This window comes from Cucumis sativus, chromosome 5 (genome assembly GCF_000004075.3).
Source record: "Cucumis sativus cultivar 9930 chromosome 5, Cucumber_9930_V3, whole genome shotgun sequence".
Lineage (NCBI taxonomy): Eukaryota > Viridiplantae > Streptophyta > Magnoliopsida > Cucurbitales > Cucurbitaceae > Cucumis > Cucumis sativus.
Genome location: NC_026659.2, coordinates 29,052,806 through 29,079,326, shown reverse-complemented (window position 1 = coordinate 29,079,326; position 26,521 = coordinate 29,052,806). Strand labels below are relative to the sequence as shown.

The 26,521-nt window shown below is 36.1% G+C and overlaps 1 protein-coding gene across 17 annotated transcripts in view; it reads left to right on the top strand.

Moving 5' to 3' along the window:
- The first annotated feature begins 2,982 nt into the window (after positions 1-2,982).
- The window catches only part of LOC101216236 (protein unc-13 homolog), a 36,597-nt gene continuing 13,058 nt past the window's right edge, over positions 2,983-26,521 (top strand). The window contains exons 1-18 of one of the 17 annotated variants that reach the window (XM_011657634.2): positions 2,983-3,197; positions 3,359-3,434; positions 3,655-3,745; positions 3,966-4,141; positions 4,220-4,284; positions 4,418-4,760; positions 5,249-5,315; positions 7,099-7,252; positions 10,529-10,696; positions 10,792-10,902; positions 11,982-12,191; positions 13,016-13,117; positions 14,690-14,920; positions 15,912-15,986; positions 16,464-16,541; positions 23,377-23,559; positions 23,864-24,019; positions 24,505-24,597. In XM_011657634.2, the coding sequence (XP_011655936.1) occupies positions 3,738-3,745; positions 3,966-4,141; positions 4,220-4,284; positions 4,418-4,760; positions 5,249-5,315; positions 7,099-7,252; positions 10,529-10,696; positions 10,792-10,902; positions 11,982-12,191; positions 13,016-13,117; positions 14,690-14,920; positions 15,912-15,986; positions 16,464-16,541; positions 23,377-23,559; positions 23,864-24,019; positions 24,505-24,597 (2,220 nt within the window). In that variant the 5' untranslated portion in view covers positions 2,983-3,197; positions 3,359-3,434; positions 3,655-3,737. Of the gene's footprint in view, positions 3,198-3,339; positions 3,440-3,627; positions 3,746-3,949; positions 4,142-4,191; positions 4,285-4,417; positions 4,761-5,248; positions 5,316-7,098; positions 7,253-10,528; positions 10,697-10,791; positions 10,903-11,981; positions 12,192-13,015; positions 13,118-14,689; positions 14,921-15,911; positions 15,987-16,463; positions 16,542-23,376; positions 23,560-23,863; positions 24,020-24,504; positions 24,598-26,521 lie in introns of those variants that run through there. The other 16 variants (XM_011657631.2, XM_031886376.1, XM_011657630.2 and 13 more) reach the window with 16 other exon arrangements.

The window sequence follows — 26,521 nt, the reverse complement described above, 5'->3', positions numbered from 1 at the left end:
ACTTGATTGTTGTTTGGGGTATTTTTGCTAATTCAATTTATCAAAAATTGTAATTATTTATTGTTTTAAAATTAATAATTAAATTTAAATGAAAATATAATGTTGAAATAATTAAATAGAGAAGACGTATTTTTTATTCGATCTCAGTTTTAAAATCCATAATATAATAGCAGTAAGGATATCCTACATCTTTACATAAAAAAAACATACTTAACTACAAAGCAATAATAAAAAATAAAAAATAAAAATTTAGTTATTTGGCATTCTCATGTCACTTTGTTGCTTTTTGGAAATGAAGTTTCTGGTTGTTTCCTCTTTATTCTGTCACCTTTACATTATTCATATTTGAATCCTCATCAATTTATTTGGATCTTTTTGGTTCACTACCCTCACATATATTACAAAAAAATTATAAATTGAGAAATATACATCAACGTATTTCTATATAAAAAAACAATGAACGAAATAAAATTTTTAAAAATAGAAGATAATAAAATACATGATTTGATTTTCTATTTACACTATTAATCTTTTATTGTGATATGTGAGGATGAATAGCAAACAAAAGAAAATGAATGAGATATTTATACCCAAATACTTGAAAAGATAACAGAATTTGAAAGGTTAGAAATACAAAATAAATAGTAGGTGAAGGATAGAGGGATGTGAATAGTTTTATAATATATTTAATTTTTAATTAGTTTATAAAATGTAAATGGCAAACCATTTACCTTCCACTGTTTCACATTTTTTTTTAAATAGCATGTTAAGTAGAATTCATAATTAATTATATTACAACAAAAAAAAATTAAAATGAATTTACCATAAAAACAAAAAGTGATTTGAAACACAAAACTAAAATTAGACGTATAATAGAGAGATAAAAGTTTATCTACACTTAAAGTTTTTATATATACTATAGGTTTATGTGGTATTTTTTGTTCAAAATGACCTCTAATTGTGGTTAAAAAATTTCACGCACTATTGGTGCACTAACAAGGGCGGATTTAGTAAGGGGTCAGCAAGGCACGTGTCCTCCTCACATTATTAGTTTTTCTATTTTAATATTAATTTTGAAGTGCTAGATTACAGTATATATTAAATTTAGTTTTGTTTTGCCTAAACCATGCTTATGCTGCAGTGACTGTGCCCCTGCACAACCCTTTCGTTGTTAGTTCAAATCCTACATGCTATAATTATTTCTACTTAACCTTTATCTGTTATCTAATATTTTTTTTAAATGCAAAGTCGGTGATCTAAACTTTTACCCTCTCAACAATATTTCATGAAAAATGTATTGTTCTTTCTTTTTTGTTTTTTTTTTTACGCAAATTTTAAATTTATATATTTACATTATTGGAACATCAATAAAACGTCGATATGTTTTTTTAATAAATTTTAGTGTATTTATTATATAGTGTTTAATGTACCCTATATAAAATTTATGAACCCACCGCTACACACTAACAAGTTGTTTATTCATTCATGTTATCTTACCTCATTTGTTGCTTTTTTAAAAATCTTCCCAAGTAAGTAAAAGCATAGATGTAATTTAACCCAACATTTATTTTATTTTACTGCTAAGAGTGTTATGGTACTTTTGTTTTTGCTTTTTTTAACTTTGTCACTTTTAGTGGTCATTCTTGCTTTTGATGTTAAGAAAATTTGTCAAGGTTTAGTTAATTTATTTATTCACTTTATATTGAGGTTGTACATGTGAAAATTATATTATAGCTTTATTTTAAAAACTAATTTAAATTTATCTTTCACTCAAAATATTAGAATGCAACTAATATGTATGCATGTGATTCTCATGATGTATTTTTTGTGTATTATAAATTGTGGTCTAAAAAATTAAAAGAAAAACTCTAAAAAACTTAATTAATGTCGTAGTTTAACTTTTACAATAAAATAAATTAAAAAGCTCAAATACCTTGAATTAGCCTATCAGCACAAAAGAAAAAAAAGCATAATTATTTTTGAATTTAACAATAAGTTTGTTTACAACTGCATTAAATACGGTCTATAAGAGAGACAAAATTTATATTGTGGTTTACTTTTTTATATATAAATTTTAAAAGCTTCATAAGTATACTTTAAAATTTTTGTAATTAAAAAATATATACTTTTTTGTGTGTTTTTTCTTTTAAAGTATTGAATATTTAAAGGGAATAACTACAATTCAATTAATATTTTTTAAAAATTAGAAAACAACAGGAACACCTGGACTATAAAAAGATGGCTAATTAATCGCGTACTCAAACATTTTTTTTTTTGTATTTTATATTGTGGATGTGTTTGATTTTTTTTGTTTCAAAATTTGTTATATACGTGATAATATTTTACCGATTTATTATATTTTTTTTGATACAATCTAAACTTGTTTACCATGGTCAACACGATAATTTAAATTTGAAATATCTATCTCATGGTTTAAAATGAACTGCATGATCTATAAATATAAATTGTCATAGTTAACACGATCATTTAACATGATTAAAACAATCATTTAAATTGAAACTTTTTTTTCCAATTGTTTAAAATAAATTATACGATCGTGTTGACATGATATAAATGATCACTTACCATAGTTAACATGATTGTTCGACATAATCAACACGATAATTTGATTTGAAGTTTTTAATGATCTTTTACATTGGACTATTCAGTCGTTTACCGTAATCAATACGATCATTTTTCATGATATAACATGATTATTTAATTTTGAAACATTTTACTTTCATTTGAAATAACTACATAATCATATATCATGACGTAAACCATAGTAGATAATTCATTTAGACGGCAACATACGATCGTCTAGAATAATATTACTCGTGTACGATTAATCGCATGTTGACTATGGTAATTTTGGTCTTTTATACCCAAATTTTGGGTATGTGATTTTTTTTTTTTGGTTTCGAAAAATGAGAAAATAGGTATAATTTTGCATACTATGTGTATACATACACAATATACACACACGTGTATCATACATACACTTCTAGCTTCCAAACACATTACATTCCCAACCCATTAGATTAGATCCATCTCCTATTTCTCAGCTCAGGCGGCCATTTTCCCACTTCAAGCTTCCATAGCCTGTACTTTTCATTCACACTTCAAGCATTGACCGTTGGTCTCATCGCCACTGCCTTGGCGCTCATTTTCTTCGACCACCCATCTGCATAGCGAAGGTATGAATGGGAATTATCTTTCTTTTTACTGCCTCTCAATCTTCCAGTGAAATCTCTTTCGGATTTTATTGTTTATGGAGTTGCTACTTCTGTGAGTTTCATAATCGACACGAAGTGATTTAGACGGAGTGTTTAATTGCAGAAAACTATTCAGTTTGCAGGATCCAGTGGCTTCTGGTCTTGGAGCTACTGGGACTGGGAGGACTCTGCGCAGTTCTCTCGCTTCTGGTAATCAAGGTATGGTTAGTTCCAGAACTTTGAACTTGAATTATTTATTTCCATAATACGTGAAATCCAGGAACGTCAGTTTTACTTCAGATTAATGCACAGGAAAGTTGCTGATCTCAAAACTATTACATTTTACGTTCACTTGCAAAGTTATGAATCATGAATTCGATTACCAGTTGGCCAATGCTTTTACGCATGACAGTATATTTATTTGTGCCTTTGCTACCAGAAGAATCCTTAGCTGGCAGAGATGAAACGGATGCACATTGTCTGAATTGAGGGATTTCGCTATTAGTATCATCGAGCTTCACCATGGAAGAGTAAGTGTCTCTCGAATATCTAGTGACTTTTCCCTTCATTTATATTTTTGTTGGCTGAGGAACAAGTCATTGGTTGAATGAATTAAAGAAATATCCAAAGATATACAAGATAAAAAGGGGCTAAATAGAACGCTTATAATTTTAGGGTTACTATTGTTTGCCTGTTTGGACTTCAATTTCTTTTGTTTTGGATGAACGATGTAGTCTACCTTCCATACAGGGAAAATGCCATCGAGCTTTTGCAACGCTATAGGCGGGACAGACAAACACTTCTTGATTTTGTACTGTCCGGTAGTTTGATAAAGAAAGTTGTAATGCCTCCTGGTGCGGTTACCCTTGATGATGTGGATCTAGACCAAGTTAGTGTGGATTATGTTCTTAACTGTGCTAAAAAAGGTTAATTGACTTGTCCATTCTTATATTTTTAAGTTTAATCCATTTCAAAGCATTTTCATGCTATCATCTGTCGAACAGGTGCGATGCTTGAACTATCTGATGCAATTAGAGATTATCACGACCTTACGGGGTTTCCTCAGATGGTAAGTATGATTAACATGCAGTCCCCACTCTGCTCTTAGTTTTATATTCTCCCCTGGGCGATCCATCCATTGTATTTGATCTATTCATATTAAGAGATAATGGCTTATCTTTAAGTTATCTTTGATATTCCAGAATAACTCGGGATCTGGGGATGAATTTTTCTTGGTTACGGATTTAGATTCTTCAGGGTCACCTCCGAAAAGGGCACCACCACCTGCTCCTGCTTTCACACCTCCTCCTGTTTACACACCTCCAGCAGTGATTGCACCACCACCTATGGCCACACCATCACTAATCGAACGAAATGTATCTAGATCAGAGTCTTTTGAGTCCTCACAAGCTCGGGAATTGACTGTGGATGACATAGACGATTTTGAGGATGATGAAGACGTTGAGGTTAATAGCGTGAGGATGTCAAGAAGAAACCCAAATGACCCAGCTGATCTTGCTCTCAAATTGCCCTCTTTTTCATCAGGTAGTAACAAATTGATCGGCTAGTGGATTGTTCATCTGTGTTGAGACTGATGGAGTTGTGTAGGTGTATATTCAAAGGAAGCAGTGAGAGGATATTCCGATGGCGATATTCTCCAAATCTTTCTTACTTTATAGGGTCTAATGTAACTACACAGATTGCCTACATCTGTTTTAGGTTGCAAAGGATAGAATTTTGGATGTTCTGTCTTTCAAATTGTTTGACTATATTCCAACTGCTAGTATTAAGTTAGTTTTGTTCTTGTATTTCCAATTGTTGTTATATTTCCTTTTGTTTTATATCTTGTACTTCGAGCATTAGACACATTTCATTAATGCAATGAAAGGTCTTGTTTCCGTTGTTAAGCAAAAAGACTATATTCCAATTGCATTTAATCTTTTATCTAGAGAAAACATATTCGGCTGAGGTTTTTAACTTAAAGTAGAACACTGGAGAGTGTGTTTTAAACTTTTTTTCTTTATTTGTTGTAGGAATCACAGATGACGATCTTCGAGAAACAGCATATGAGGTTCTTTTGGCTTGTGCTGGGGCCTCAGGGTATACCATCTTGTCTTATGTGTGTGTGTTTTTTGTGGATATATTTTGGAATTATTCTCAAGATCATTGGAGATCTTTAGTACTTACTCTAGGTAACTACTGAAACAATAAACCACTCAACTACTTAAAAAATTGTAAACTTGTTTGACAACTTCAGCGACTAATTCCTGTAAAAAAAGATTAATAAAATAATAACAAGTAAAATGCCAGAAAAAATAAGGCATAAAAGAAAATAGAATTCCACTTCTTGTGATGTAGAAAAATACAATTGAAAGTTTTGCTTTTAGCTCATCAAAAGACCAAGATAATGCTATAGTTAGTTGGAGAGCTGGATAATAGGTACTTCCAATGTGATTGAATACATAAAACTGATCTTTAAGATTATAAGGCATAAACTGTTGTTGATCTTTTAGGAACGCCTTCACAATTGTTTCATGATCTTTAAGATTTTTTTGATAAGAATATCCAAAAACAGTATCAGTATCCTCCTCGATGTGAACTTTGTCAGTAGGATTTTCTGATATCCTGTTGCAGAAGTAGCCATTACCGAAACAAAAAAATATTGGTCTGATACCATATGATGTAGCTTAGGATCCTCATGTTGAGATTCCAAACCTGAAACTCAGAAAAATCTCAAAAAGGACAAAACAGAGACAGTTCAGTTCCAATATATTGATAAGGAAGCCAAATGTTCAACGAACAACCAATAACAGAAAGATGGAAAGTAAATTCAACAAGGAATAACAAACCAGCTTCTTTGAGAAGACTGGAAACCTCTCCTAATAAAGCCTACAATAGCTTTCACAAAAAAACAAAACCTAATTCTCCAATCCCAAAAACCTAAGAAGCACATACACTTCAGTTTGGATAGCGTATTGACACGGGCACGTGTCGGACACTTGGCACTCTGACACTTGATGGACACCTTTTGGACACTTGCTAGTGCAACAAATGTATTAGATATACATAGAACACTCGTTGAGTAGACTAAAAAGACACATATATGACAATAATAATAATTTTTGGGCATGGAATACATCAAGCTAAGTCTTTTAAGCATATAAATGCATCAACTCATTTACTATGAATTTTCTTTTACTATAAAAATGATATATGTACTTTTAATAAACGTGTTCTTGCTGTGTTGTGCCCTAGATTTTTAAAATATGGTGTGCCGTCGTGTTTGTGTCATGTCGTTTTCGTGTCTTATGTCCGTGTTCGTGCTTCTTTGCCCAAAACATTCCCTCTATTTATATTCATGATAAAAGTGCGTTCTCGGGTGTTTTTCTCCTCTCTCATCAGCTCTCCATTTCCACTATTATGTGCATTCCCCCTTTTGCCCTTTCTTTTGTAAGTGTGCAGGATTGTGGTCTAACACCTCACTCCTCTACCCATAGGCTATTTTCCTCTTTTTGTTTGTATATTTCTGTTTCTTGTATATGAAAAGAAAAATCTCTAGGAAGTCCCCAAAGTTTTTTCTTCATTGAAAGAACATGACAACAACAACAAAGCATAATGGCGGTTTTCAACTCATTAACCAGCTAACCAAGTTACTAAGAAACAATAAACCACTCAAGTAATTAGTAAACTGTAAGCTAGTACAAAAACAACTAATAATACTAAAGGTAAATGGCAGGAAAACTACATGTTTGGCCTTTTTAAGTCACTGCAACATTTCCTTGTTATATCAATCAGTCCTTTTTATGTCAGCATTTAGCGCTTATCTTCACATTAGATTTTGTTATTTCACAATTTCTTAAATCTGTCTTGACTATTTAAATAGGGGTCTTATTGTACCATCAGCAGAGAAGAAGAAAGATAAAAAGTCTAAGTTGATGAGGAAGCTTGGACGTAGTAGTAAAAGTGGAATTGTTGTCGAACCTCATCGTGCACCTGGGTTAGTTGGGTTGTTGGAGACCATGCGAGTACAGATGGAGGTAGTTCTTTTATTCCTTTTTTGTCTGAACTTGATTATAATATTTGAACTTGATTTACTTGCATGACAGATTCTAAAGTACTTCATATTATTTATGAATGTGTAGTATTCATAGCAATGAAATAGCATTTATGCTGTATGCAATTCATTTAGGAATTTGACTTCGCGCACATGTGTTTTTCTTTTTTGGTAAGAAACTGAGTTTTTATTGTGAAAAGATGAAGAAAAACTAGGACATACACATAAATAGGCTCACAGAAGGAGTACTTGAGAAGTCCAAGGAAGATTCTGATCACAAGGATCAATCTTGTCAATCTCCTGCAGTTATTAACTTCGTTAAAGGAAGTTTGTCGATATTCACTAAGCCGTTAAGTAATTCAGATTGCTGTTCAAAATCAGGAGGGTGCAAAGTTGTGGAAGATGAAGAGGTGCAATTAGTGAAGGAAGAGAAAAATCTTGCCGTGCCACTTGTATTGCTCACTGGAAGTCCATCAGTCACAAGGACCTTTTACAAGCACTTCGAGCTCCTCCAACAGCAGAGCGTTGTCCCAAGTTTATTCAGATCTGTTAGTTCCTTCTCATTTGGCGATACAAATCAAGCAAGATCTTGTCTAGAAAACGTTCAAATAGCTCATCTTTTTCCCTCCCAAATTCTTCTTCTTCGCTTTCTTCCTCTGGTAGAGACACCTTTAAAAAAATACCAAGTGTCAACCAAAAGTGAGGAAATACTCAGACTTATTCAAGCCATTCCTGAAGTATTTTGTTAGAAGAAAGAGACAAAGGGAAGTAACTAAAAACAGACTCATCAAGGAGAAGTTGTTCCTTGAGCAGAATCCTGATGTATTAGAAAATAATTGTTCTACAATCCAAGCTCCCTCTCGAGCTAATATTTTTGCAGATATCAGATTTTGTGGTCACTTTTTCTGCTACTGATAACGGAGCATGTGGTTAATGATAGCTGCGTAGATTCCTGATGTATTAAAAGTGTAGCAGACAACCTTGATAGAAGACTATGGCCTTTGGAGGCTTTTGGAAATTTCTCGGTCAAATCTCTCACAAGAGACATCTCTCAGTTTCATCTCCTTTGGATAGGGACCTATACCAAGCTTTGTGGAAATCTAAATGCCCAAGGGGAGTGACATCCTTATATGGGTTATGATTTGTGGACTCCTAAACTGCTCTTCAGTCATGGAAAGAAAGTTACCAAACAGTTGCCTTTCACCCTCAATATTCCCAATGTGCAAGCAAGGAGGAGAAGATTTACAACATCTGTTCTTTACTCATTCCTACTCTGCAAATTGTTGGTGGAAGTTCTTCTCGATTTTTGATGTTGTTTGTGTTTTTGGAGAATCTTTTGGCCTAAATGTACGACAAGTTTTTTTGGGGCCCATATTAAAGGGAAGACCAAGACTAATTTAGGCAAACTTATCAAAGGCTGTGTTGGCAAAAACTCGTTAAGAGAGTGGTTTTGAAACACACGACCATTATCACTCCACAAGATTGCAATCTTTGTATTGAATTGCGTTTCTATGGTGTGATACAAGAACTTCAGGTTTATCAGAGATCAGGAAAACTCAAGTAAGACGAGTATGGTCATCAATAAAGGTTACAAACCATCGTTTCTCGGAGGAGGTAGTGACCTTGGATGGTCCCCAAACATCACTATGGACAAGAGTAAAAGGTCGGGTTGGCTTATAGGGATGCAAGGGAAATGAGACTCGGTGTTGTTTAGCTTTTATGCATACATCACAAGTTAAGGAAGAAACATCAACTTTAGAAAAGAGATGAGGAAATAGGTATTTCATATATTTAAAGTTGGAATGGCCTAAACGGAAATGCCACAGCATAAGATCTTTTTTAGAAGTGGTAAAGTAGGAAGATAAAAGACTCATTCTAGAAATGCTACTAAAAGAGGCATCATCATAAAGTAAGTAAAGACCCCTATTGTGCCGGACAATGTCAATCATCCTCTTCGAGATTAGGTTTTGAAAAGAAATAAAATCAGATAAGAATGTTGCTTTGCAGTTTAATTCATGAGAAATCTTGCTAATCGACAGAAGATTATATGAAATTCGTGGCACATGCAACGCATTGCGTAATGGGAACCCGTTGCCCTTTCCTGACAATAGGAGCCAAGGAGCCATCAACAATTCTTATCTTCTCATTCCCAGCATGCGGAATGTAAGACACAAAGTGTTAAGAGGAATCAGTTAAATGATCTGTGGCACCAGATTCCAGGATCCAAAGATTCTTACCATCAATACTAATGAGACTAAAGGACTGAGGTATACCTGACTGGACAATAGCTCCAATTGTGGTTGGACTAACATTCTCATTCACATAGGAAAATGATAAAGTAGGGAACGAGGTTACTGGATTTTTAGAATACATCGGTATAGAAGTGTTGGATGTTGTTCCTAGGGTAGCCTCAATTGATTCAATCTGTTATCGAAGCCCTTTCAGTTGCCGTTGAGCTATTCCCAAAGAAAAAGAGGAACCTTGCACATTAGGGTTGGACTATGCCGAATATTCACCAACCTCAAATGTTGAGTGAATTTGAGGATTCTTAACATCGGGATGTTAACTCAAATTTAGTGGCAGAAGCGGTGCTGGCCGGTCGGAATTTGGTGGCAGTACATAAATCGGGGCATGGGAAGCAATATAGGCCGCATATGAAGAAAAGGGTTGCACAGATGGGATGGCCAGCAGGTCTGAGGAGGAAGGACCGGCACGTGCAACTCTCACCTCATGCTTGCCGCCTTTGTGTTGGTAACGTGAAATATATTCAGCACCTTTTATTTGACTGTCTTTGCATCTAAATGTTGGTTCCGTCTTCTCCAAGCATTCAATATTTGTTGTACATTGAGTGTTAGTCTTATTTCATTACATTACTGAAAAGGCTTTAAAAAAACCAGAATTACAAAGTATGGTGTAAACTTCAAAACAGAGAGGTAAAAGTCATCAAAAGGGATCAGCTTCTAAAATGGAGTGACCAATCCATCCCATGTATCTGACCAAAAAGCAATGCTGCTACCATTTCCAAGTTCAGAATCTTTTCTTTGCTGCACTGAAGAACAATTTAGGATCCATTGAGCGTGGCTTCAAGTTTTCTTTTCTTATTTGTATTATGGAGCTGATGGGTTTCGAATTGTACTACTATTTTCATTTTAAGAAGACTACGCTATCTCATTGCTTATTATTTCTACTTCTAGTTTTTTTTTCCAACACATTTGTTTCTCGTTTTTGCTGCTAAGTTTTAGTTCCAATATGTTTGCAGATATCAGAGTCCATGGATGTAAGAACGCGGAAAGGCCTCCTAAATGCCCTTTCAGGAAAAGTAGGAAAGAGAATGGACACCCTCTTAGTTCCTCTGGAATTGTTGTCTTGTATCTCAAAGACAGAATTTTCTGATAGAAAAGCATTTTTACGCTGGCAAAAAAGGCAGGTAGGTTTCCTTTTTCTCTTTACTTCTTCTCTCTCTGTATAGATTTTATGATAAACCCTTGATTTAACCCTGCTGAGTATTATATTTACGTACAGCTGAACATATTGGAGGAGGGGCTTATTAATCACCCTGTTGTTGGATTTGGGGAGTCAGGGCGCAAGGCAAGTGAGTTGAGAATTCTATTGTCAAAAATTGAGGAATCCGAGGTGTGTTTGTGTTTCTTTAAGTTTTATTTTTATCCAATTTTACTTATTTACTCAATATTGTGTTAGTTTTCTTTCTATGAAAATTTGTTTTTTCTCCCTGATAAAAAGACCATTACTCATTAATCAAGGAAGGATGCTCACCTCATAGGCAACCAAGGGTGCATGATGTCGTGGTATCTTTTATTTGTCGCCAGACATTCACATGGATGATTATAGTGTTGGTGAATTTGTGGAAGATTTGGAAGGATGGGATATTTTTAAAATAAACAAAGTGAGATAGATTAGTTTTCTTTCTATGAAAATTTGTTTTTTCTCCCTGATAAAAAAACCATTACTCATTAATCAAGGAAGGATGCTCACCTCATAGGCAACCAAGGGTGATTGATGTCGTGGTATCTTTTATTTGTCGCCAGACATTCACATGGATGATTATAGTGTTGGTGAATTTGTGGAGGATTTGGAAGGATGGGATATTTTTAAAATAAACAAAGTGAGATAGATTAGTTTTCTTTCTATGAAAATTTGTTTTTTCTCTCTGATAAAAAGACCATTACTCATTAATCAAGGAAGGATGCTCACCTCATAGGCAACCAAGGGTGCTTGATGCCGTGGTATCTTTTATTTGTCGTCATACATTCACATGGATGATTATAGTGTTGGTGAATTTGTGGAAGATTTGGAAGGATGGGATATTTTTAAAATAAACAAAGTGAGAAAGATTAGTTTTGGAGGTTTTTTTTCTTTCAAAAAATTGATTAGGCCTATTTTTAACATTTAATTTATTATTTTAACTCCCCCCCCCTCCAAAAAAAATTCCATTAAAATGAAAATTGTTAATTTTATATAATATATTGAATAAATCGAAGTGTACATAATAACCTATTACACTGGTGAATAAATAGAGACCAAAGTACTAATAAAGGAAACATACAAATATGAAAAATATTAAATAAGAGTAAACCCAATAATCCATAAGTTCCTTCAACAAGAAGTATAGTTCCTTCCTGAAAAAGAAATATTTGTGCTGTTCTTTTCTATATATGTATACACATTTGTAGCTGACATTTTGGAATTTTCAGTCCCTCCCACCCTCTACAGGGGAACTTCAGCGAATAGAATGCCTGAGATCACTTCGAGAGATTTCCATTTCACTCGCTGAGAGGCCAGCTCGGGGTGACTTAACGGGTGAAGTCTGTCACTGGGCTGATGGTTATCCTCTCAATGTCAGGCTCTATGAGAAACTTCTTGCTAGCGTCTTTGATATGTTAGATGAGGGAAAGTTGACTGAGGTTAGTTTGTTTTGCCTTCTCATACACCATTTGCTATACTCGTATTGTATGACTAAGCAACCAACACCAGTAATCTTCAAATTTACCAAAATTTTAAAAGCTTGCTTTAATTCTTCTTCCTTTTGTCGACTCTCGTTCCACTTTATCCAGTGGTTATAGATGCTATCCTTTTCTGTACGCTCGTTTGTATTCTTACTTTTCTCCTTAGTCAGTGAAAGTTTGGGATTTCATAGAAGAAAGGGAAAAAAAAAAAAAAGGAAAAAGAAAAAGGACAGAAGTAAAGAAACAGAAATGATTGCAATCTTCAGCTGCTTGACAATTTGCTCTCCCTTGGTGTTCTCCTCCCATTGAAGTTTTCAGTCTGCAATCTTCAGCTGTTCTTGGGCTGTGGAAAGTTTTCTTAAGTTTGCTTTGTTCTTATTTTTCTTCTATTTTGCTAAGGGATTCGCTTGTGTTGTTTTTATTTGTTCAATTTGTCTTTACTTTTGTCTGTGATTACTCTTTTTGCTTTTAGTATAATTCTTATGTACTTTGAGCATTAGTCTCTTTTATTAATACATTTAATTTAATAAAGAGGCTCGTATCCGTTTTTTAAAAAAAGAAATAGAAAAGACTATCCTAATATTTTGTTTTTACTTAAGACTACTTTTATAGATTTCTTCCACCCTGCCCTTTGAACATATTTATATCTTTTCCATTGTTTTATAGAGAAGTTCATATCAAAAATAACATTTTGTTCTCATTTACATTTATAATTGAAAAAAAAATTAGATGCAGTACTATGGCATTCAATCTGCATGGATGTAACCCATCTATATTTTCAGGAGGTAGAAGAAATCCTTGAACTCTTGAAGTCAACTTGGCGTGTTCTTGGAATCACAGAGACCATCCATTACACTTGCTTTACTTGGGTACTGTTTCGCCAGGTATGAGAATCACTAAATTATCATATGAAAAGTTTAAGGCATTAGTTTAAGGTAATTTGCCATTCCTTAATTTCCAGTTTCCAGGCATATCTGTGTTTCTCAGATGATCAAATATTAACAAACGAAATAATTAAGTAAATCAGTTAACTCATATAGATATCGCTGGTATGTGAGGAATAAGAACGGCACATTTTAGAAGAAACCACGTTAATGACATAAAAGGATGCTACATATGATAATTATAAGGATCTGATATCTTTAACTAAATAAGAATCAAATGTTTGATAATTATAAGGATCTGATATCTTGTTTAACTAGAAAAGAATCAAAGATTTCAACAAAGAATTTCAGCTGCTGTATGAACTAGAAAAGTAGGTGGAAAAATTACTGAACTTGACATTCCCATTGCAAATATATCTGTAACCTTATTTCCTAAAGTCGTGCTGGTGATGGTGTTTTTCCCCTCTTTTGTTTCTTTGTTTTGTTTGTGAGAAACCAAAAGAAAGCATTGAAATCGGAAATAAGTGATCTTTCTCCCGTAACCTTAATGATGGGAGATACAAAAGGGGGCCGCCAAGATTAATGAGAAAACGAGGGAATCAGAGATGTTCCCATGCAAAACCGTCCAAGCGTGTACTGTCCATACTAATAAATGAACATACTGTTTTCAATATGCTTCTGAAGAGGTATAGGGAAAAAGTCAAAATCTTACCCCTAAACATGGTTATTTGCATCAATTTTCACCATAAACTTTCATTTCCATCAAATTGGGTTTTAGATAAGTGTTGCAATTTTTGTCCTTTATTCAATTTTCACTAATTGAACCCCTTATTTAAAAAAATATTGTAAAAAATTTAAAACTAATTAATTTAATGAAAAAAAAATTGATTGAGGCACATTATCGCCTATAAAATAATTTGTTGTACTAGACCCTATGTCTATAATTTGCTTTGTTCGCCTTGTATGGCTTCGTTTTGATAGTTGGACACGATGGGGGTGCTATGGGTGTGTCAACGTAGTTGAGATGTCTATGTGCCCCTCATAATCCTTGTGACTTTTTGTGTAAAAAAGTGCTTTCTCTTATTTCTCTTTGAAAGAAAAATGTTTTCTTTAATAGAAGAAATACCTAGTACAAATTAGGAAAATACAAATAAGGAAAAAATAAATACACAAATATCTCTTAAATACAATGAAAATATAAACAAAAAAGGAAGTAATCAACACCTTTTTTTTTCGTATCCATATTGTACATTGAGCTCTGGTCATTATCTTAAATGAAGAGACTGTTTGCTCCTGGAAAAAAAAAAAACTTATTGGGCATCTACAGTTCACAGAAGAAAACCAGCTCTATGTAATTTTTGTGTGCATCCCATCAAGTTCATATATCATATATGTTTTATAATTTATTAGATGCAAGTGAGAATACTTTATTCAATGATTATTCGAACAAAAACCTAGCCCAAGGTAAACACTTTTCAAAGCTTAGGGTAAAAGTTACACTAAATGTCTGACATATTAAATTTATGGATTAATTTTCATTTGATTTCATCATTATTTCATCTTCTATTACAGTTTGTTATTACATCCGAGCAAGGCATGTTGCAACATGCAATTGAGCAATTGAAGAAAATACCACTGAAGGAACAAAGGGGTCCACAGGAGAGGCTACACTTAAAGAGTTTGCATTCGGAACTGGAAGAGGAAGGGAGTTCTCGAGAATCTTCTTTCTTGAACTCCTTCATTGTTCCAATCCAGGGTTGGGCTGATAGGATGCTAGGAGACTACCATCTGCACTTTTCTGAGGTTCGATAAACAATTTTCTGGCTGCAAAACCTAAACTGGGGCTGTGGGTTTTAACTTTGTTAAGTACGAAGAATTTTCTTGTGCAATACACGCAGGGGCTTTAGCAATGGTGCTTAACCCATGAAATTGTTCCGTCTGTTTAAAAGTAGGCCAAGGTAGGCCAAAAATCATCATCAATCCGTTATTTGCTGAAAATGCCTTAATCAAGCTAGGCCAAGGTTCCATTGGGGAGTTCAGCAACAAGACAGGTTGTTGGCAGGAAATGGGGCCTTTTCATCTCAAATTTGAAAAATGGGATAAGATGAAGCACAACCGACCTATGGTAATGAAAGGTTTTGGTGGTTGGACTACTTGAGTCGGAAAACGTTTGAAGCTAGTGGAGAGCATTTAAGGGTTCTTTACCGTGAATATTGATTTTGATATAAGCATTTTCCTTGGATAGTGTTTTCTCTTTTTCTCTTAATCTTTTGAAGATCTCTAATTATAAAGTTTTGTTGGGCAACATTGTGCTTGGGAAGATTCCAAAGATATTTTCAGAGTAAACTTCTTAGCATTAGACCCTAGTGGAGTCACCACTTTTCAACCTCCTCGTGGTGTTCTTTCTCCAAAGATCTCGAGTTTGTCTCCGTGCAAGTTTTACGCCTACTCGGTCACCTTTTATTTAGAAGGATGTTTAGTTTGTTTTAGTCTCGTCTTTGTATTTGTTTTTCTCTGTACTTCTTTTGTTTTTGTTTTACCTTTAGACATTACTCCTTTGTTATGGGTTTTAGCTTGGTTGGATATGATGAGGGTGCTATGGGGTGTCCACCTAGTTGAGATGCCTAGGTGCACCCCCTGATCCACGGTTACATGCTCATTGTATAATTCTCTTGTATTGTGAGCTTTTGTCTCATTATTATTATATTAATATTAATAAAGAGACGGTCTCCTTTTCAAAAAAACATCTGGAGATTGGTATCCCGCATTGTAATATATATTATGCATCTTGCAGGATCCAAGAAAGATGGGGAATATTGTCACCGTTGCAATGCTTGCCAGGAGGCTGCTTTTGGAAGAATATGAAACTGTACGTCAATGTTTTTTTAGAAGAACATGGACGTTCCAAATAAGTTTATCAGTGATGGGTTCTGCTCTCACACAGGCTAGAAAACTGTAGTATATTATTTTATTTAGGAACTATCCTCTGGTAAAAGTAAGCTATTGAACATAGAGGAATTATTTTCTTTGAGATGATACTTTTACCCAACAGAAACTTCCCAAAAATGATGTTCACCCACACTCACGGCACTTAACATTTTAAAAGTTCTACCTTCTTCTTAACTGACTTTAGTTCTAAAGTTCCATTTTTACCCTTCTAAAATAAATATGCATGGCTTTTAGTTTCACCCGAAAAACGAAAGAGGTCCTGGATTTGGAAGTTTTAGGATGTTAATAATGCCTTATCCAACAACATTCATCAACCAAATTTGTTTTCCCATTTCTACTTATACAAGTGCTTCAGATGTATGAAATGTAAAATTTTTATTTCTCATATGCATTACAGGCAGAATCAATGTCGAGAACAGATAAAGAGCAGATTGAATTCTATATAATATCATCCCTTAAGTCTGCATTCTCCAGGGTAAGAAAAAACTATTATTTGTGCTTTACTTTTTGGCTGATGCATGATGAATGGACTTGTGTTTTGGAGATTGTTGTATAATCATGTTGAATCCTGGCTTGTGAACTATTATTTTGAAAACGTTAGGATGATAGAAATTAACTTGTAGTCTTGCTTCTAGTCCCTAGACTTCAATTTGGTACGGAATCGGTTTTCCTATTGTCCTTTCTTACCAAATAAAGTTTGGACTCTTGGAAGAGAAATGAAAGGAACACACTACCAAAATGTTCTAGAAGGGAAAACACTGATTACATGTAAGGAATTCTATACAGAGCTGTTTACACAACTATGCCCAAGAAATAAGATCTCCATAATCACCCACAGCTGATAGTTGGGATGCCTAGGCTTGCCTTCTGATTCTTAGTTCTTTTTGCTCTTTGTATAATTCTCTTGTACTTTGAGCATTAGTTTAAATTGATTTTATTAATGAAGATGCTTGTTTCCACCTTAAAAAATTGCTACTCTTTCAAAAAGAAGAAAAAGATAAAGAAACATCAACTGATTTTTTTCTTTCGAAAAGGAAACAACCTCTTTATTAATATATTAATAATGAGACATAAGCTTGTAGTACAAGAGGATTATACAATGAGCATATAAACCAATGATCAGGAGGTGCACCGGGGCATCTCAGCTAGAGCTAAAATAAACAAAAACAAATATGTAATGTCCAAAAGCAAAAGCAAAAGCAAAAGCAAAAGCAAAAGCAAAAACTAAAAACCCAAAAGAAGTACAAAGAAATACAAATAAAAAGACTAAACATCCATGTGAAGGAAAAGACGACCAATTAGGCTTATATCTCGTGTTGAGCGATTCTCTAAATCCTGGGAAGGGAGCACACGAGGTGGCTAAAATTTTGCTGACTCCAATCGGATCTTCCGTTGAGAAGCTTTGCTCTAAAAAATTCTCTAGATTCTTCCCAACCACAATTTCGACAACAAATGCTTTTATCACATTGATCCAAATACAATTAGATGCAGAGTTTAAGGAGAGTCTCGTCAGAAGCTGCAACACGTTTTCTTTAAAATAAATTCCAAATATCCATCTAATGTTAAAATCTGCAAGAATACTATACGAACATGAAGTTAGGTATGAGCAATCAAAAAACAATTATAGCTTGTGCATAAACCCCAAATATCCACTGAGTTTCACAAAGGATTCCATTCGGTCAACAGAATCAAGAGTGTATTTCACCCTTTTCCACCACCCACATGTACATTATCACATGCACAGAAGTTCGAATGCATCTTCTCCTATTTGTTAAGAGGCGTTGTTGTTGGTGGAATCTCTTCTCCTATTTAATTGGCTAAAAAAAGTCACAAAAGAGCTCCAATTTAAACTGATATCCTGCACCAAATAGTCTTCAAACTCTTTGGCTAAGGAACACCAGGAAGAGGCAGATTTCATACTTAAACTGATTCCACATGATCTTGCCAAGAAGTTTTCATATTGTGGAATACATGCTGATTTCGTTTTTTTTAACAGAAACAAGCCTCTTTATCTATGATAATAAATGAGACTAAAGCTCAAAGTACAAGAGTATTATACTAAGAGCAAAAGAAACAAAGAGAAAATACAGGCTAAAACTAAAAGCAAAAGAAACAAAGAGAAAATACAGGCTAAAACTAAAACAAAGACTATAATCAGGCAACATAAATATGATGGCAACCCAAAAACTAACTCAAACAGAGAAATAACGAGCTAATCAAAGCCACTCAAAGACAATACATCAGCAGAAAGCTAAATACAAAGCAGAACTTAAAACTCCCTCAAAAAAGCTCACTAAATTCTTGTACTCCCAATTCTTCGAGATAGGAGAAAGAGAACCCTAAGAAGATGCAAACAGCTGCTTCAAGACTAGCTTGCCAATGCAATCCAATACATGTTGATTTTGTTTAAACCACAAATCCGTCAAAAAAGCCTTTACGGCATTGAACTAGAGCAATTTGGCGCCCGATTTCAAAAAGGGTCCCTGATGCAATTACACAGTCATAATAAACAACACAAATAGATATTAGCTATTTTCCTGTTATTAGCTGTTTTTCTGTTATTAGCTGTTTTCTGTTATTTTCTGTTATTAGCTGTTTTTTCTGTTTTCTTCAAACTAATCGGTTACAATAACTGATTAGTTACACTCAACCAACACTCACAGCTATAAATAATCATTCTCCTATTGAGAATGACAGATTGAATTCTTGAATAAAAGAAAGGATCCAAATCCAACTTTGAATTACATCAAAGTGGTATCAGAGCAGCCCCGATTCTTGGACGGATGGCTGGCCGGAGAGGAAACAACCCAGCCACGGGGGACGACCGTGCGCAAGAAGAGACGGAGGACACCACCGCCCTCTCACCAAGGACATCAACGGTTCGCTTGCTGGCCGTCGAGGACTCCTTGGGAGATTTACACCGGAAGATAGACAGAGTCATGGACAACGTTGAACTACTAGCAAGAAGGATGGACGAATTACCGGCACCGCCCCGGCTCGAAGCAGAAATAGCAGACGATGGCGAAATCAACAACAGACGAAGACAGCGTGGACGGGGAAACTTCAGGAATCTCCACAACCCGCGATACGCTAACCGAGGAAGGGCTGATTTCAACGCACCACCACAATTCTACGCCGACGACCATGATGAACAAGAAGACGAATCTTCGAGCAGCGACGACCAGAACAACCCCTGGAACGTCTTAGACGAAACACAGAGAGGGCAGCACGGTAGGAGGTTCGGCACACGGGGAGAGACCCATCATGACTTCAAGATGAAGGTTGACTTACCTTCATACAGTGGCAAGCGAGATATCGAATCTTTTTTGGATTGGTTAAAAAGTACTGAGAATTTTTTCAGTTACATGGACACCCCTGAACAGAAAAAGGTACGCCTCGTGGCCTTGAAACTCAAAGGGGGCGCATCAGCATGGTGGGAGCAGCTGGAAGTCAACAGACAAAGATGCAACAAACGACCCGTACGCTCATGGGAAAAGATGAAGAAACTATTAAAAGGACGATTCCTGCCTCCGAATTATGAGCAGACCTTATACAACCAGTATTAGAATTGTCGTCAAGGCACCAGGACAGTCACCGAATACATAGAAGAGTTCCACCGATTAAGTGCCAGAACGAACCTCAGTGAGAATGACCAGCCGATGGCACCAACTCATGGAAAAGGAAAAGAGGCCGACCCCCAGACTGCAACGTATGAAAAGAAGGCAGAGATAATCAATAGAAGCAAGAACCAAAATAATTACACTCGCCCATCATTGGGTAAATGCTTCCGGTGCGGACAACCAGGCCACCTGTCAAATTCTTGCCCTCAAAGAAAAACAATTGCCTTAGCTGAGGAAGAAGGCAACTTGCCTGGCGAAGATGAGTCAGAACCAGGAGAGGAAACGGAAGAAATTGAGGCAGATGAAAGAGACAGAATCTCTTGTGTTATCCATAAAGTACACATTGCTCCCAAGGAAGAAAAGAATCCACAACGCCACAGTCTTTTCAAAACAAGGTGCACTATTAATGGGAAGGTATGCAATGTCATTATTGATGGAGGTAGCAGTGAAAACTTTATAGCAAAGAAGATAGTCCCTAACCTGAACTTAAAGGTTGAGCCACATCCAAACCCCTACAAGATAGGATGGGTAAAGAAAGGGAATGAGTCCACAGTTAATGAGATATGTACGGTTCCCCTTTCTATCGGAAGCAGCTACAAGGACCAGATCGTATGCGATGTAATCGACATGGATGTATGCCATGTCCTCCTAGGCAGACCTTGGCAGCACGACACTCAAACCTTGCATAAGGGGAGAGAAAACACATACGAATTCCACTGGATGGGTAAAAGGGTAGCCCTGCTGCCTTTGACCAAAAAAAACGAGGAGAACAGTAAGACAAGGGGCCAACTATTCACAACATGCAGTGGCAAAACTCTACTGAAAGAAAGAAAGCAGGATATTTTGGCCCTTGTGATGACAGGCAGCACTAATGGAGAACGGGCTGGGGAGTTGGAACCACAATTACAACAACTTTTTGAGGAGTTCCCACACCTCAAGAAAGAACCTGACGGACTGCCACCTCTTCGTGACATCCAGCACCATATAGATCTAATCCCCGGAGCATCATTGCCAAACCTAGCTCATTACAGAATGACCCCTAAAGAGTATGCAGCACTCCATGAACATATCGAAGATCTACTTAAGAAAGGGCATATTAAGCCAAGCCTCAGCCCTTGTGCTGTCCCAGCTCTCCTCACCCCAAAAAAGGATGGAAGTTGGAGGATGTGTGTGGATAGCAGAGCCATTAACCGAATCACAGTAAAGTACAGATTCCCTATCCCAAGAGTTGGAGACCTCTTGGATCAACTCGGCAAGGCCACCATCTTCTCGAAGATTGACCTAAGAAGCGGATATCACCAAATACGTATCCGACCAGGTGATGAATGGAAGACTGCCTTCAAGAAAAATGAAGGACTGTTCGAATGGATGGTCATGCCCTTCGGACTATCCAATGCTCCCAGTACCTTCATGAGGTTAATGAATCAGGTACTGCACCCTTTCCTCAACAAATTCATTGTGGTTTATTTTGATGATATATTGGTGTACAGTAGTGGGAACGACGAACACTTGCTCCACCTTAAAAAGTTGTTTCAAGTATTGACAGAAAAGGAGCTATACATCAATCAAAAGAAATGTGAATTTTTGAAGACTGAAATTACATTTCTTGGTTTTATAATCAAGAAAGGAGAGATAAGCATGGAGCCAAGAAAGGTTGAAGCAATACAGGATTGGTTGGCTCCAACCACTGTCAAAGAAGTTCAGGCCTTCCTAGGGCTGGCTTCTTTCTACAGAAAATTTATAAGAAACTTCAACTCCATCTGTGCACCACTGACCGACTGCTTAAAGAAGGGAAACTTTAAGTGGACCCCATCCCAACAGGAGAGCTTCGAAGAAATAAAAAAAAGGTCAGCTTCTAGCCCTGTTCTGCAATTACCAGATTTCTCTTCTCCTTTCGAAGTAGCAGTCGACGCCTGTGGCACGGGGATTGGGGCAGTCCTATCCCAATGAGGTCACCCGATTGAATACCTCAGTGAGAAATTGAGCCCCGCACGACAAACATGGAGCACGTACGAGCAAGAACTATATGCCTTAGTTCGAGCTCTCAAACAGTGGGATTTGTCCCTCGCACAAGCAGAATTTGCCTTCAATAACATGAAGAACCGATCGACTGACAAATGCCCCTTTGAAGTCGTATACACTAAACGACCTAGGTTAACATTTGACCTCGCATCTCTCCCTGTTACTGTAGAAAGTCATAAAGAAGCTGAAACCATGGCAGAGAATATCGAAAAACTACATAAGGAAGTTCATGACCACCTCATCCAATCCACTGATTCTTATAAGAAAGCAGCAGACAAAAAGAGGAGACAAGCTGTTTTCTCCAAAGGGGATTTAGTAATGGTACACCTAAGAAAAAACAGATTCCCCACTGGAACGTATAACAAGCTGAAGGATAAACAGATCGGCCCATTTCGCATTATAGAAAAATATGGAGATAATGCTTTTAAGGTCGAACTTCCCCCGGATATGCACATCCATTCGGTATTCAACATCGCAGACTTGAAGCCCTATTATGCCCCAGACGACTTCCAGCTTGCCGACTAGTGTACTCGTGGTCGAGTACAATCTTGGGAGGATGGAATGATGCAATTACACAGTCATAATAAACAGCACAAATAGATATTAGCTATTTTCCTGTTATTAGCTGTTTTTCTGTTATTAGCTGTTTTCTGTTATTAGCTGTTTTTTCTGTTTTCTTCAAACTAATCGGTTACAATAACTGATTAGTTACACTCAACCATCACTCACAGCTATAAATAATCATTCTCCTATTGAGAATGACAGATTGAATTCTTGAATAAAAGAAAGGATCCAAATCCAACTTTGAATTACATCAGTCCCATTAAAATATGCGCCACGTCATCATGGAAGACGTTTCCAAATACCCAACTCAAGCTGAAAGCTTTCAGTTGCTTCTGCCAACAATTCACAGCATAATAGCAACCAAAAGTAAATGTTGCTGAGCTTCTTCTGCTTTTTACAAAGAAGGCAGATTGTTGCGGAGAGGCACCTGTTGGGAAGTTTATGTTGAAGGACATCCAAACAGTTAATTGCACCAAAAATCATAATCCAGATCATTATATTGACTCGATGCATTGCCTTTTCCAACCCTTTATCAAGTGGAGAAGATGGTTTTAGGTGGAGATTAATGTTAGGTACTTAAGGAGAACCACACCTCAAAAGCTGACTATTGGGGTGGGAGAGCCAAGCCACTTAAGTACCACATTGGTCATCCCATTCTGACCAATGTGGGACAAAAACATCCCATACTAACTTGGATCCTAACAGTACCTCATCCTCGGAAAGCCAACATCCCAACAGCTACTTCGGTGGCATTTCACTTGGGAAAACTCGGTCAAAATTCTTCGCCGGTTCCACTCCGAAACATCGACACCGGCACTGATACCATTGTTAAGTACTTAAACACCTTGGAGTATCACACGCCAAAAGCCACCTATTGGGGTGGAAGAGCCAAACCACTTAAGTACTGCATTGGTCATCCCATTCTAACCGATATGAGACAAAGGCATCCCATAGTACCTTGGATCTTAACAATTTACTCAACCATCTACAACTTGTAATTGTACTCTATTCCCTTCTAAAAAGTTGCAAACATATGACAAACTACATTTCTCTGCGTCGAATGCTATTTGTGTTACCGGTACTACCAATTGTTTTGTTTTGCAGGTTTTACATTCTGTGGAGAAATCTGAGACAAATCATGAACATTCTTTAGCCTTGCTTGCTGAAGAAACAAAGAAACTTCTAAAGAGGGATTCATCTCTTTTCATACCAATCTTATCTCAAAGGGATACTCAAGCAACTATCGTTTCAGCTTCACTTCTCCATAAACTTTATGGTTACAAACTGGTAAGATTGTAGTTGATGTAGCCTAAGTATTCTCAAGGAATAGTCCTCCAAGAATCAAGATAGTAGATCTTTTATTAGAATAACAATAATTTTTTCATACAGGAGGGAATTACTCATTTATAGAATTTTATTACAAATGAGGGTAAAAAGAGAATTAACATAGAATATTACCCAATTAACCCCTATTCTTCTTACATCGGTAACCATTGTTGGGAATGCAAGTTACCTTCCTAATTTGTCTTTTCAATCCCTAAGGCCGTGGGGGTATTCTTCTGAAATCTTAAGTTCATTGGAAACCTTGCAGAAACCCTTCCTTGATGGAATTGAACATCTGACTGAGGATGTCGTCTCTGTTTTCCCGGCAGCCAATAGCCTTGAGGAGTATATATTGACCCTTATCACATCCGCATGTGAAGAGATGGGTGCTGAGATTCACATCAGAAAACTTGCTCTATACCAGGTTAGACATAATGTTGTTGCGACTTGCCTAACATTTTCCTTTGTGTTGCAAGGAAAAATATCTCCCTTACATTCTCTTGTAAGTGCGCAAAATTTCTTTCGAAATGATCCTAGTGAATAATTTCTGCCTCATGAGAAAAGATTATACGTATAAGATATGTTGAGGCAATGTTAATTAGAAGATTGGGGGCCTGGTTTATAAAGAAATTTGAATTTAGTACTTTATTTTCTAAAAAGATTACTAGGCCTGCTACTGAATCATATTATGGTATTGCCTATCAGCCATCAGTAAGATTTCATATGTATGTATGTATGTATTATTTTGTTAGTTGGTTTAGTAATGTATAAGGCAATAGCTTGCATTAGTCTCTTTTAATTATTTCAATGAGGAGGGCAAATCCTTAAAATTGCTATTGCCTCCCAGTACCTGGTTTCACCCATGAATATTATTCTTTTGTTCTCATCAACCTACATTAACTATTTTAGATCGAATCTATATCTGGAACCTTGGTGCTGCGTTGGGTCAACTCACAACTTGGACGTATCTTAGGATGGGTGGAAAGAGCTATTCAACAAGAGGCAAGCACACAACTTTTTCTCCCAGCATACTTCCTAAATCTGTGTTTTTTCCTTCTACCTTCCATCCAGGACAAGGGAGTTGGAAGAGGTGGTGAAAAAAAAAGAAAAAAAAAGAAAAAAAAAGAAAAAAAAAGAAAAAAAAGAAAAAAAGGAAAAAATAATAAATTTAAGAAAGAAGTGGGTAGTTGCATAATATTCAAAATATAATTTTGTAGTGTATCTGGAAAAGTGTCAAATGAACAAGATTAAATTTTGAAGATTATTCTATAAATCACCTCCTGACTGTTTTCACTTTATCTCAATTACTTTTTTGGTTATGAGTTTTGACATATGGGTTTGTCAGTCTTTTTGGCTTACTTGAGATTTGTTCTACAGAATTTTAGTTTTCTATAAATAAAAAGAAGAAGAGAATTCTTGAAAATGAAATTGGCAGTCTCATGTTAAAATGCTTTAAAGGTGCTATTTATATTAATTTGTTGGAAATTAGGGGTTACTGGAGTGTTTATAGCTCCAAGGGTTTTTGTGTAATTTATTGTTGTTAAATTTGATAGTATAGGGTTCCATCCCAAAGCCAATTGGCTTTGGGATGGAACCCTATACTATCAAATTTAACATGGTATCAGAGCCCAGTAAACCCAAACGGGTATTCGGTCCAAGATAGGTGAACCCAAAGAGGCACCATCTTGAGGGGGCATGTTGGAGAAGTTGAGTGTCCCACATTGGAAAAACATAGGAGACTCATATTCCATATAAGATAGATGAGCTACTTCTCTCATTGCCAATTGGTTTTGGGATGAAACCCCATACTATCAAATTTAACAATTGTATCCTAGTTTTATTTTCTTTTTTGTTAGGGCCTACTATGGCCTATATATTTTGTACTCTTTTGATTATTAGAAAATAATAAGAGTGGCTTCTGCCGTGGATTTTTCTCCCCCTGTACTAGGGTTTTCCATGTATACTTTGCGATCGTTTTTTTCCTTCTTCTTTTCAATATGGTGTCAGAGCATGGTGACGGAACCTTAGCTGCCATTGGCAAAAACCAACCCGTGCAAGACAACCTTAGTTTTGCACCAGCCCCACCTTAGCCACAGCTGCTGCCGCCACCAAAGCGGTCATCAGAGCTGCCGTTTCTTCCGCTGCTGATACTGCTGCGCTGTCCAAACTACCGTTGATTGTTTTCTTCAATCCTTGCATATCCATCCAACTCTCTTGTCACCACAATCCTTAGATGGAAACCCTAGCTGAAACATACACCGTGAAAAGGAGATTAGTGAGTTTTTTGCCTACCACAAAGGTAAATTCCCTTAGCTTCTTGCAGCAACCAGGTTTTCCTCATCATGCATCGCCTAGTTGCAGTAGAAATCAAGGATTAAATGTTCAATTTCCGACTGGGATAAAATACATCAAGCAGGACATTTGTACATGAGTGGACCAAGAGCATAATTCACATCATCCAATAAACTTTGGTGATAACAACAAAGCAAGGAATAACAATTCAGACAAAAGGTAAATTCTCTCTCCCATCTCTCCTCTATCCTCCCTCCTCCCTTTATCCTCTTTCCTTCCGGCCGCTGACGTTTTCATCTAAATATGGAGGTAGTTAGTTGCAAAGTCCTTGAGTCTCATTACTGTACTTAGAAAAAGGGAAATCAGATTCATGTTGAAGATGTGGAAGCTTGTAGCATCTTGTCAGTCTTCGGATTTCATCTAGAATGGCTGTTGAAGACAGTCTTAGAATTATTAGGAGGGCCAGAGGACAAGTTCTTTCAAAAGCTGGGTGAAGTGGATAGAGGTAGATTGAAAGTTTCAAAATTTAAAACAAAGACTAGATGGGTATAAGCTGTGATTTTTGGTCTTCATCAGGAGGGCATTCTAATATAAGGGTGTGCTAAGGGGAAAACAAATAGGGATGGAGATCCTT